The sequence below is a fragment of the Leptonychotes weddellii genome, chromosome 13, assembly GCF_054177405.1.
Source record: "Leptonychotes weddellii isolate Sample4059 chromosome 13, ASM5417740v2, whole genome shotgun sequence".
Classification (NCBI taxonomy): domain Eukaryota; kingdom Metazoa; phylum Chordata; class Mammalia; order Carnivora; family Phocidae; genus Leptonychotes; species Leptonychotes weddellii.
The window spans coordinates 15,187,790-15,200,782 of NC_138381.1; the positions used below are offsets into that span (position 1 = coordinate 15,187,790).

At 42.9% G+C, this 12,993-nt stretch overlaps 1 protein-coding gene across 12 annotated transcripts in view; it reads left to right on the plus strand.

The window, feature by feature from the left end:
- Positions 1–12,993, plus strand: part of ZNF532 (zinc finger protein 532) — a 104,446-nt gene that overhangs the window by 57,285 nt on the left and 34,168 nt on the right. For all 12 annotated transcript variants that reach the window (XM_081801110.1, XM_081801100.1, XM_081801105.1 and 9 more), the window contains 2 exons: positions 6,774–6,955; positions 11,125–11,301. In XM_081801110.1, the coding sequence (XP_081657236.1) occupies positions 6,774–6,955; positions 11,125–11,301 (359 nt within the window). The remainder of the gene's footprint in view (positions 1–6,773; positions 6,956–11,124; positions 11,302–12,993) is intronic.

Genomic DNA, 12,993 nt, shown 5'->3' on the forward strand with positions numbered 1-12,993 from the left:
CTGCTGTGTCTTCAAGGAGAGATTCCATAATTCCATCACTAGGTTCAGCCCGAGCCTTCCAGCCTATGATTCTCAGTTGTTTTTTGGAACTAGGTGTCCTGGGAGCACAGCATCCTACTTGACACTCCAGGATTGGTCTCTTCTCTCCAGCTCAGACATTTCCACAGATCCTTGCCCTTAGCCCACCTGTGAAAGCAGTTAGGTATGAGGTGGCGAATCTTTTCTTTTCCCTTTGTCATCTGTGGATCCCAGCGTCCGAAGACCCCACAGTCTCTCTCTGGAACCGCCTTTTCTCGGTTGAGCACGGTCACCTGTACCCTTTCATGTCTCATTTCCTCCCCATTTAGATGTTGACTCCCGTTGCTGTTGGAATGGGGCCTTCCGGGAGTTTCCCAAGGGTGCTTGTTGGAACCTAGCAAAGGGTCTCTTTTTCTCTTCACCCCAACTGTGGCCGCACGTGCTGGATCGCCTCCCACTGTCTCCCCACACGTGCGCGTTCAGCCTTTTCAGAACTTACGAGAACATAATGGAATGAAGGAAGGTTTTGGTGGCATTTGCCAGTTACTCCTCCTCTTCCAAATGTTCTGTGGACCATCTCTACAAACGTAATGATTGCCACAGGGAATCGGAGTGCCACTTTATTCACAACTGGCCCCTTGCTCAACACACCGGCTGGTGCAGGCCTCGCCTCTGCTAGGAGCTGGGTTGGAATGTATGGTTTATTAGCTCAAGGCCAAGCCAGAGTCCAAGTCCTGGAATTTCGTCACACTCTGACATGTGATAGGGACAGGACCCCAGGCACGCTTAGCCCGGGGTTGGACTGCCCTGCCCATGTCTGCCGATCTCCCAGAGCAGCAAGCAGCTGAAGGAGAGGGTGGGATGGCAAGGAATCTTGGGTGGGTCATTTCCCCGCCCAGCCGCGGGGAACCAAGCAGTCCGTGAAAATGGAGCCACACGGCCACTTGACTTTGTAACACCAGTAAATCTGCCCTGCTTGTAGGTTTTTATTCCAGCCTATCTGCTTATAATAATCCATGCTTTGGGGCACATGCAGAAAAGGAGTGGGTGGAAGGGTGGAGAAGCTTCCCTGTTCTCCATGAAGTATTTAAGAGCTGACAACTGTACTGTTAATAATTGATATTAAAATGTATCAGAATGTCATTGCTTCACCTCTCAGTAAACCCATGACTAAATTTAGCCAAGTACAGACGAGAAGTGCATACTGTAACCTCTTAACTGGTGGAATGTTTTCTTCCTGTGGAATCGACATCAGTCGTAAGTCAGAGAATGTTACAGGTCCTCTGGTCAACCCTTTTGTTTTACAGTTGGAGAAACAAAGGCCCAGTGAGTGGCACAATGGGGACTTGAAGCAAGGTTTCTTTATAGCCGGTTCATTATTCTTTCCGCTTTGTCACGCCGACAACCTAGGATAGAGAAGCATTTGACGGTGGCAGGCGCCATAAGAATTATAAGAGAATGGAATCTTGGGTTCTAGCCAGATCGGCTCCAAGAGTGCAGCTAGAGGTGACTTTTCTGCAGTGATCCTCATTTTCAGGGATTGCTGATTCAGTTTAGTTTCTGAGCATCATTAACACAACACACCACGTATATTAAATTATCTTGAGCAGCCCCAGTCAGCCCTCATTTCTAGACATACTGTGCCCAGGCAGCTGCTTTGGGAAACCGTGGAGCCCACCTCCATGCCCTCGCCCACCCAAAATATTACTAGTCGTAGACTCACAACTCTTTCTTGGTCCTGCTCTTCTTCTAAGTGCTTAATTTAAATTCTGGTCGGACTCGTCCTGTCCCAGTTTGCACTTTAGCATTATCAACCTTTTCTCCCGTGATTATCATCTGAGTAGATTATATGTGCTGACCATACCGCTTTCTGCAAATTTGCTCTTTCAACTGTCAACTCTTATTAGAAATTTTTAGTGGAGCAGAATGATTTGAGGACAAAACCACCACAACCCACCAGTTTGGAAACAAAAGGAGAAAGAGTCATTTCTGTTATAAATCTTGCTTTGTGTTATTTCCAGTCTGAGTGAGATCTGAAATGACATGCTCTGTCTGTGTTTTCATCATGAAATAGGATGAAAGTGAGAGCCAGAAAGCAGACTGGTGTGCTTTATTATTACTGATACTATTTTGGGGGTAATTTTGCCGTAGCCAGAAAACTACAAAACTGCTGTCAATGGGACAGAAACCCGTTTATGTAGCACGGGGGGGCTATTAACACACAGTGTTTTGACCTTCAGACCCACTGTTTCAGGCTTCTGCCCGCTTTGGTGTCGGAAATGTAAGCACAGTACATGGTGTATTTACTCCCGTTTCTCTAGCTTTTTTCACCCTTCCCAGGCAGTTTTTCTCCTTAAAACATGAATTGAAACACATAGAATTACTTTCCTCGTTACCCAGATAATTCCTGTGGCATGCGAGGAGGATGCCAAGCCCTAGCATCCTGAGTCCTCAATAGGGCTGTGATGTGCCCCCTTCCCCTTCCTCCCAGCCTGCATCCACGTGCCAGCCACAGAAAAGGCACCGTGTGAGTACTTATCACGTATGGAATGTGATTTTCTTCTCAGCTTTATCTTCCTGTAGCTTTCTCGTGTTACTTGACTATGGAAAGGTAATATCTTACTTTAAAAAGTAGCAGTTCTCTGAGCAAATGAGTCTGCCCCAGCGTAGGAATTAGCCATTTATTAACAAAGTACTGAAAATACTTTAATATAAGTAAAATGTCAGAAGACACATGAAACCACTTAGTGCGTTTTATTATGGGTTAACCCTTGAACAATGTGGGGCTTAGGGGCAGCGCTCCTCATGAAGTCGAAAATCCACGTATAACTTTTTACTCCCCCAAAACTTAACTACTAATAGCCTACTGGGTTATTTTAAAGTTTTTATTTAAATTCTAGTTAGTTAACCTAGTAATGTAATGTTGGTTTCAAGAGTAAAATTTAGTGATTTATCACTTACATGTAACACCCAGTGCTCCTCACAACAAGTGTACTCCTTAATCCCCATCCCCTATTTAGCCCAGCCCCTGCCCACCTCCCCAACTACTAACCTGCTGTTGACTGGAAGCCTTACTGATAACATGTACAGTTGATGAACACATATTTTGTATGTTATATGTATTATATACCGTATCCTTATGATAAGGTAAGCTAGAGAAAAGAAAATGTTAAGAAAATCACAAGGAAGAGAAATTACATTGCAGTACCATACTGTAAAAAATCCCCATGTAAGAGGACCCGCGCAGTTCAAACCATGTTGTTCAAGGGCCTGCTGTATACTTTTCTCTGTTCAAACAGTTAAGTATTGTCACATTAAACTGCTTTACCCATCTTGTAAATAGCCTCAACTTGTAGAGAATTAGAGTTTTCAGATATATTTTAGTTCCTTTGATTTTATTTATTTTTTTTATTTTTTTATTTTTTTTAAAGATTTTATTTATTTATTTGACAGAGAGAGACACAGCGAGAGAGGGAACGCAAGCAGGGGGAGTGGGAGAGGGAGAAGCAGGCTTCCCGCTGAGCAGGGAGCCCGATGCGGGGCTCGATCCCAGGACCCTGGGATCATGACCTGAGCCGAAGGCAGACGCTTAACGACTGAGCCACCCAGGCGCCCTAGTTCCTTTGATTTTAAAAAAAGGGGGGCGCCTGGGTGGCTCAGTTGGTTAAGCGACTGCCTTTGGCTCAGGTCATGATCCTGGAGTCCCGGGATCGAGTCCCGCATCGGGCTCCCTGCTCGGCGGGGAGTCTGCTTCTCCCTCTGCCCCTCCCCCCTCTCACGTACTCGCTCTCTCTCATTCTCTCTCTCTCAAATAAATAAATAAAAAATCTTAAAAAAAAAAAAAAAGAATCTGTATAAATCAAATTTAAAAAAAAAAAAAATAAAAAAAGGGAAGGAAAGTCAGACTCTTGTAAACCGCAAAGAAATTCCGGCCTGTCCCCGCGCTGCTGTATCCCCCAGATCCAGAGAACAGCTGTCATTGCCACGAAGTCAGAGGATCCCGGACAAGCTCATGGGATGTTCTCATTAGTGCTATGAAGATGCTGTACCGTCGTCTAGGGACGGAGGGGTCGCACCGCGTTACCGAAAACAGGTAGAGTAACACCAGCAGGAAGTCCAGGGAGCACAGCCAGGCACTCCTCATGCGAGTGTAAAACGGTTGATAACACAAGCATCAAGGAGGACAATGTCCACAACCAGAATACCATGCTTTTCCTCAAAATGGAACGGAGGGAAGGGGCGGCAGCAGGCACCCAGAGAGAAAGGTGGGAGCAAATACAGGGTCTGTGCATGAGTATGGAGATAAGACCGTTACCCAGTGTGATTCCCCAGTGACTGAATTCTCCCATTTCAGTAATTGCAAACTGTGGCCGCATTTTAATTTGGGGTGGTGGTGCCTACTGGCCCCCACTTCCTCCTTGAACTTCTGTGTCTGAAGTGGGTGAGGAGCCTCAGCCAAGGGGAAATGGGTGAGTGCAAATACATGGAGCCAGTCAGTGGCCGGGGCGGGAGGCGGGCGTGGGATGGCCTCCAGCAGCCCTCACAGAGCCCCACGGGCCGGACTGCCCCGACACACGGTGTGACCGCTTCCCCTCTCCAGGAAACGGGTATGAGCAAGGTTGGTATTTGTCGTTGGTATCTGTTACTCTAACACGGTTTTCGTAGTCTTTGCAGTTAGAGAATCCTGCCCTAAGGAACACTCAGTAGTTCATAAAATCTCTTCTTGAATCATTTCGATACTTAGTTAAGCTGCTGGCAACAAAACCTCTTCGCCAGTATTTCCGTGACTGTTTATATATGTATTATAAATAAATAAATGTCCAACAAGGAAGATTAAATGATTCTTTGTGAATTTTATATGTATCATGAAGGATATTTGTTGATAGATCTTGACAAGAGATAATGTGAAAGTTATTTTTAGCTTTTTTTTTGAAGAATTTCTTTTATTTGTGTTGCTGTTTTCCCTATAATAAACTAGTGTAGTCATGTTGCTTTAGATAAAAGAGAAGCTGTAGAGATGGTGTCCACTCGGATCCCAACATAATGGTCAGGCAGTTCTAATAGATTAAGTAGTGAGTTCTCAGGTCCAAAAATATACATAGCTTCCCAGTGATCTCACTTACCTATGTCCTAGATCATTATGAGAATCGAATGGGGTGTTGTATTTGCATGTATCTAAAGTACTTCATCACTTGGCCTGTAGTGGAATGGGGTCCATATCTAAGGTGTGTGTGGAAACGCAGACGTATGATTCACTGCCTGGGATTAATGACCATGTGGCAAGAGCAAGTAGAAGACCTGAGTTCAAAGGAACCAGTGATTACCTGTGAGAGTGTAGACATCAACAGGATCTTCTAATGCATGAAGGTGCAGATGGCTTTTCCTTGTTGTGGCTTGTTTTAACCTTGGCTGTATGTGTTGTTAGAAAAGGAATGCTTTTTTTAAAATGACGCTGGCCTCATCAAAGCTGCCTGTAATGTTCTTATTTTGTGATTATAATAAACATTTTGTGGGATAACATTTGTATTTAGTCCTTTCAGGAGGAAAACTGGACAGATTTTTCAGGCAAATTTCTGGTTTTCGATAGTTTCAGTTGCTCAAAAATTTAAAACCTTAATTTTGGGGGCTTGATTCAAAGGTTAAAAGAAAAAAAATCTTTAAAAAATTTTATAACTCTGTCATCAGTATAAAACGTCATTTTAAATCTTAGCTAGAGTCTGTATTTTGAGGATTTCTTTAACTGACTTTAGTACAAATTAGACATTTTAGAAGGTGGTAGATACTTGTTACATTACTGTCTAACTAGAATTTGAATATATTTTATCTTGTGCTGTGTTAGGTTTATTTTTGGGGTGGATGCAGTAAGTCCTAGCTTTATATTTACCTTAAGTTTTCTGTTCTTGTGTTTTAAGAATATGCCATGTTTACTGCTTACATCTAAGGGGATGAAAAATAGTATGTTTCACTTTTAGTGTGTTTCAGTTTTTCCTGATTAGTTAAATGTAGGGCCTTTTCCAAAGAGCATTTCTGTCTTTATTTTATATGGGACTAGATTTTAAGCTTTATAAAGTTTCAGTTTAATACTGAAATTTATGTATCTGAATTTGAGTTCATTGGTTTTATTATAAATCCTATAATGTCCAGCTCATCCATTGAGGGACCAACTCAAGTAGAAGAACAACAACTAATTGCTGTGGTCATTCTTTTGCATTCCTGTATTTTAGATTTTAGATTTCAGGTAAATGAAGTGACTGGGAAAAGAAAGAGGAAGAAAGAAAGAAACAAACTGGATTAGTCTCTAATTAATTTTTATTATTCTGAAGAAAGTTTTTTATGGGTTGTGGGAACTGGCTACTCTTGAGATAGATGCTTGTAAACTTGTAATTATACATGAAAGCTGACTTGCTAATATAATTTGCAAGATTACCTTTCCTAATACCTCTTCTCTGCACTGAACAAAATGCAAATGTAACAAAATTGGAAGTCTACCTGAAGCTGATAATTAATTCTCTTTACCTCATGCTTTAGGGTGACCGGGACTACATAGTAGTACCTATTATTTTTATTTTCCAGAGTAAGGGGAATTACATTAAACGTTTAACTTTCAAGTTTTACTTTTTCCTTGGGCTTAGAATCCATGATAGCAGTATTTGAAATGAGCGATGTGCAGTTATTTTGGGGTTTTAACCACGCTTCTTTGCATATTAGAAAATACTTCGTAGGACCAACCCTGTTTCCCCCTTTGGTTTATCTAGAAGACTTGCACTATCTGCCAGATGCTGCTTCCTAACCAGTGCAGTTACGCATCACACCAGAGAATCCATCAGCACAAATCTCCCTACACCTGCCCCGAGTGTGGGGCCATCTGCAGGTCGGTGCACTTCCAGAGCCACGTCACCAAGAACTGTCTGCACTACACACGGAGAGTTGGTTTTCGGTCAGTATATTGTTCACTTACGTGCAAGTAAAGCCTGTTCACTTGTAACCGCACAGCGTCTCGAATTTCGAGGGGTCTCTGCACACCGTTTTCAGGGTCGTACAGTGATACCTCAATTAACAGATCCTCTGGGAACCTAGTTCATGTGTGGTAGAGTTGATCTGTTTGAGTCCTTGTGGTATTGGCCCTCTGGTCCCCACAGAGCTGAGGGTAGACGGAGCCCATCCGCCTGCAAAACTGTGCATGCGGCAGCATTCAGCTTTGATGAACTGTTAGAGCTTTTTCTTCACCCTTTCCAGCATCCTTCTGTTGTCACGCTCTCTGCGTTTTAACCCCTGTAAGAACACCATGCATTTCTGTACCTCTTAATACGTCTCCTCTGATCAAAACACAGGGTGCATGGTCCCTTACTTTTATTTCATCCCATCGAAGGATTGGGTGTTGGCCCTTTCCTAACATCATTGCTCTTTGTGGAAGAACCTTCTACCCAAGGTAACCTTCCTCTGTCCCTTCTTCCCCATTACCCAAGTCCGGGCGTTTCCCTTAGCTATGGCCCCTTTCACTGTCCCCTGAGAATCTCAGATAAAGTCTTTTACAACATCTGGCTATCTAGTGTTCATTTAGAGGGCATGGAGTGATGATGTACTTGAGCTTCACCTTCCATGTTGTGACCTTCTGAAATGCATTCCTGTGCCTTTTATATTTTGACCCAATGAAGGTCAGCCAAGAAAACATGCCGTTGCTACACAGTGTCTTTGTTAATAGAGGTATTACTGTACTGTGTGTTTATCTGAAAATTAAGTGTTTGGTTGCCTGTAACTTTAATGTTAGACTGTTAATACACGGTGCTTTCTTCTAGTTACACAGTCATGATATTTTATAAAAGTGAGGTCTGGTTGGTATAATTTGATGGTTTTATTTCAGTTACATTTAGGTTACGGCATCATCAATGGCTCTGTCCGTTTCTCTAACCCTAAGAGAGACTTCGTTCCCATTTTTATCAAATGCCTCCAAGCCAGGGACGCACAAATGCTTAATGCATTGGGATCTACCCTAGTAGGAAACGTTTGGTTTGGAAATTAAGGAACTAGAGTTTTTTTTGTGGCTGTTTTGCCACTTGGTGGTAATTTACATATTCTTTCTATACCATGGTGCCCCTGTCTATAACATCATCGATGTGGTGCCGCTCCTTCTCCACGTTACAGATGATGGAAATGCATGCTCTAAGTGCTGAGGAAAGGTACGCATTGAAGGTGCCCTTGATTCCGCAAAACCCATGCGCAGCGATACCTTGGTTCTTACCCCATGTTTTGAAACTATCATTACTGGGTTCTTTGTTTAATAGTGAAAAGCAGTTCTGCACCCTTTTCTCTGCAACTCTTTTAACAGATGCCAAACTTCCCTCAAATGTTTATTTTTTGAGTATAATGAAAGTAAACTTAGGCTGGAATGAATAAAGGAAGTAGGACTTCTGCAATTCTCACTATTCCTGGTGTCTTTCCTAAATTAAAACAAGCTCTGCACTCAGGCTAAAAGTAATCAACTCAGTTGGAAAAGCCTATCCCTTGCTTTTTTTTTCCCCCCGATTCAGAGAGTTACTTAAATTTGGCACTTGGAATTTAAAAAATTTTTGTGTTTAGTATATTTTTTTCTTGGACTCGAAGCTTAGAAGAGCTGTAAAAATGCTTCTGTGTGTGTATTCTGCGTAGTTCATGTTGACCTCTTTAGGTGGGAGAAAAAATATTTGACCTTAATTTTTTTCCTGCTGCTTCAAGTAATGGTCCTGCCTAATATTTGGCAGGGACTTAGCAGCCCCTTGGCCTTGTTATTTCTCCTCGCTCTACACATAGAGAAATACTCTATACGCAATCATTTTCACTTTGTTTTTTCTTTGGTTAGAGAAGGCTCTCTTAACAGAGCTCCCATGCCTCACTTGTCTCTTCGTGACTCCGTGTGTCTTGTTTTTTCTCTTCTTGATCATATCGCATCTCCTAGATAGTGAGGGGGTCACTCCTAGCTCCTGGTCGATTTGGTAAAAGTCCTAGGTTTCCATGAATTTTCCTACTTTTTGATCCATTGGATCTGCATTTTGAAAGGGGGTCTATAGGATTGTATATTATAAACATTAAAAAAAATTTTTTTTTTTAAACGTGAAGAGAAACTTGATTGGTACCCAGAACACAAAGGGCCTCAGGTACATGAAATATTTATTAATAGACAAGATTTTAGTAGCATGAAGATACTGTATGAACCCTTCAAATTCTGTCTTCTCTTTGTTTGTCGTCTTTCCATCTCCTGTCGGCCTCTGTGCCCCGGAAACTTTTCTTCCACCTGTGGGCCGATATTTTACAAAACTCTCTCTTTTTGTAACTGGTTTTTAAATTCTCTGCTTTCTTTCCTCACGTTAAGGAGGGTTTTCCCTTGGTCTCTGTGGTGCTCTTTGGGCCTCCTCCTTCAAATGTTGTCTAGATGCCTTTAACTTCCGGTTTATTTTCCTTAAGATTAAATCTCCCTCCCAGTCTAGGCGACTTCAGAGAATTAGTTCTTTGTTTCTTTTTGCCCTTCTTGGGTCTTTGCCCTTTGAACACCACCTTTCTGCCCTTGAGGAAATTGTTCTGTTTATGGTGCCGCTGTGGAGGACCCTTCTGTTTCAATAGTGATCCATTTTTGTTTGATGGGATCCTCCTCTTACGTAGGAATCAGGCTTGTAGGGTTGGGAAGAACTAAAAAGTGACTGAGTTTGACTCTTCTCTTTTTACACACGAGAAACAGGCCCAGAGAGGATCAGTAACCTGTTTAAGACAACACAAGTTCAGGTTAACCCAAAATAATTTCAGTGTGCTTGGGTGGCATAATAGTTCAAGTAGATAAGATAGAGGAGCTTTCCTTAATTATTCTCCTATTATGATTTAGTGTTTTTAATGTATATGCTGTTGAACATTATGCCTTAAGTCATTTAAAAAATGCTAACACACGAATTACAATTTTTATGGAATGCTTGCAAAGCTTAACGCGGCATGCTTTATAGAACCCATATACTTCAGAGAATGCCACTCCTGTGTGACTTTGGAAGCATCTCCATGAATTCGGAGGGGAGGTTCTAGGAATGAAAGTACCTTAAATTCATGCAGAAGTAACGGAGCACTGCCTGCTGTCTTCAGTCCCTCTTCCCCACGTCAGCCCCCACCTTCACATCCAGGAACGTGTCTGCTCAGGTGTGTTACAGGTTTACCTCCACAGACTCTCAGCGTCTCCAGAGCCCACCCTCAGTAGTTCTCAGGTGTGAACACAGGACGACGAGGTCATCAAGTGGATATGTAATCAGTGTGCTGAGAGTCCCTGCATGAGAAAGAACAGCTTGGGGAGAAACATACCTAAGCATCAGCTTGTTTCCAAAGGACTAGATATGATCAGTTCACGGGCTAATCACATTATCACACATTCAAAAAGTAAAGTTAACCAGAATGACTATTTAGCTATGTTGATTTTTCAGAAGTTTTTAATTCATGTTATTTCTTAAAACAAATGTAAGCGTACCTGAACTTATTTTCCAGGAGACAAGCAGTCTAGGTGGTTAACCTTCTCTACCCAACAGGCCCCCTTAACTCCAGATCCATTGACCAGCATCAGTGTGTCCCAGGAGACTGTGGCCATGGCTTCGAAGCCTGTCCTGATTTGTCCTCTCTGCCCCTTTGTTGATGGCATGTAGGTTGAGGCGGTGAAGATTTCTTCCATTGGCAATGCCATTTGGGCATACGGGGTGGCTAGGAACCTCAGGGCCTAGGGTCCGAATCCAGCATGTGGGAGTGTTCTCCAGAGTCACAAGTCCTAGGGTCTTGCCGTGTTCCCCGGCCTTGATACCGCCCCCATAATCCACCGGTCTCCCCACACGCTGGAGTCTGGATATTTACTTCCAGCAGTTTCAAAGATGCCCAAGTCATAGACCATTTGAGTTTCGTTTTTCTTCTTCATGATCTTCCTTCTTAAATATATAAAAATAATTCGATCTGTTATAAATAGAAAACAAAACAAAGCAAGACTTACTTCCTAAAAGCCCTGAGAAGCCTCAGGACGCCATTACAAGATGCTCATTTTACCTGACTTTGACAGTGAAAGTGCTCGTGTGTGATGGTCCCGTGCTGACGACCGCGTGTTTGTTTTCCTGGCAGGTGTGTCCATTGCAATGTCGTGTACTCTGACGTGGCCGCTCTGAAGTCTCACATCCAGGGCTCTCACTGTGAAGTCTTCTACAAGTGTCCTATTTGTCCCATGGCGTTTAAGTCTGCCCCAAGCACACATTCCCATGCCTACACTCAGCATCCCGGCGTCAAGATAGGAGAACCAAAGTAAGTCCTGCCGCCTTCTGACCTTCATGCCACCGCCTTCTCAGTGATTGAGGGAGGGCGTAGTTCTGTGGGCTAGAGAACGATGTGAGAACGATGCCACCAGGAAGATGTCACTGCTCCAGGAGGGACAGCCGGTAGCTCCTCACTCCCTAAACCCGTCCGCTCTTTCCCGGGGAAGCCTCGGCCGAAAATGTCACTTATCATTTATGCCCTTCAGTTTCCACGAAGCAAGTGAATATTTATCAGTTTTGTTCTTTTTCTTAGGGTGATTTTAACAGGTTTGAGGGGAACTGTAACATACTGTCATCTTTCCTTTTTTTCTAACATGGTTTCTTATAGGATACACTTTTTATCATAACATGATACGAAGTCAGTTTAAAACACTGGATACTGAATTTAACTTCATAACCAGTGTAAGTCCTTGATGAGCAAAAGCAGATTTCATTTTTGTCTTAATCTTGCTCCTAGTTTTGTCAGTTTTGGCTTTGTTGAGTCTTTAATGACGAGGTGGTACTTGAGCAGACCTGGGCTGCCTGCCTGCGTCACAGGCAGTTAGCCAAGAGAGGGAGTGTGGGCTTTGGATTCCGAGTCCCACCACCCAGCCCCCAGCTGTGAGGTCTGGGGCCATCACATGCTCTGTTTCAACATCCATTTTTCTCTCCCATAAAGTGAGGGTAGTGCTTATGGCCCAGAGTTTGTGTGAGGCTGAAAGGTGACATTTAAAATGTGTGGCACACAGTAGTCCCTCTGTCTGGAGCACAGAGGGGCTCGGTGGCTTTGGTCCTTTCCACATTTCCTCTTTGTTGCGAACACAGCACTGGATTAGATGCTCTTGGTGAAGCTCATTTCATTCCCGTGTTATTTATGGCAACGTGGAATTTGATTGTTGCGTGAGGTTAGATTTGCTGCTCGAAGCTATTGGTGTGCTTTGCCCATAACTCCATAATCAAGGAAGTAGAGGGAAAATGTGCAGATATGCCAGTGTGTGTCTGGCTTTTATGGTAACATTGAGTTTGGGAAAATATTAATGACGGAACACTATAGGAGTGTTTACTAAAAAATGAGGATAAAGTTTGGAATTCTGTTCTAGGAAGACTTTCACTCTGATCTCTCTGGATCCTCGAAATGAAACAAACTGCAGATATAACCTGGTATCTTGACCATGAAGACGCACTTCAGTGAACTCTGAGGTCTTCACTGTTCATGGTTGTAAAGCTTCTAGGCACTAAGGCAGTGTCTTGCCCCCAGTTAATACAGTTTTTAATTTGGTTCTTTATTCAAATAAATAAATAAAACATTACTGACATCTGGAATAGCAGTTGTTACCTAGGAATACAGGGCAGCACCTGATTAAGATAAGCTAAAACAGTAATTTTCCAGGTTGAGTAATGCATAGGAAAAAATTATTCCAGTATTTTCCTAAAATTATTTTTGCTACAGTTGTTCTTTAATAAGTACCAACTCTAAAGATAGGCATCGACTAGTATGTTTTATTTTTTTTTTTTTTAAGATTTTATTTATTTATTTGACAGAGAAAGACACAGCGAGAGAGGGAACACAAACGGGGAGTGGGAGAGGGAGAAGCAGACTCCCTGCCGAGCAGGGAGCCCGATGCGGGACTCGATCCCGGGACTCCAGGATCATGACCTGAGCCGAAGGCAGTCGCTTAACCAACTGAGCCACCCAGGCGCC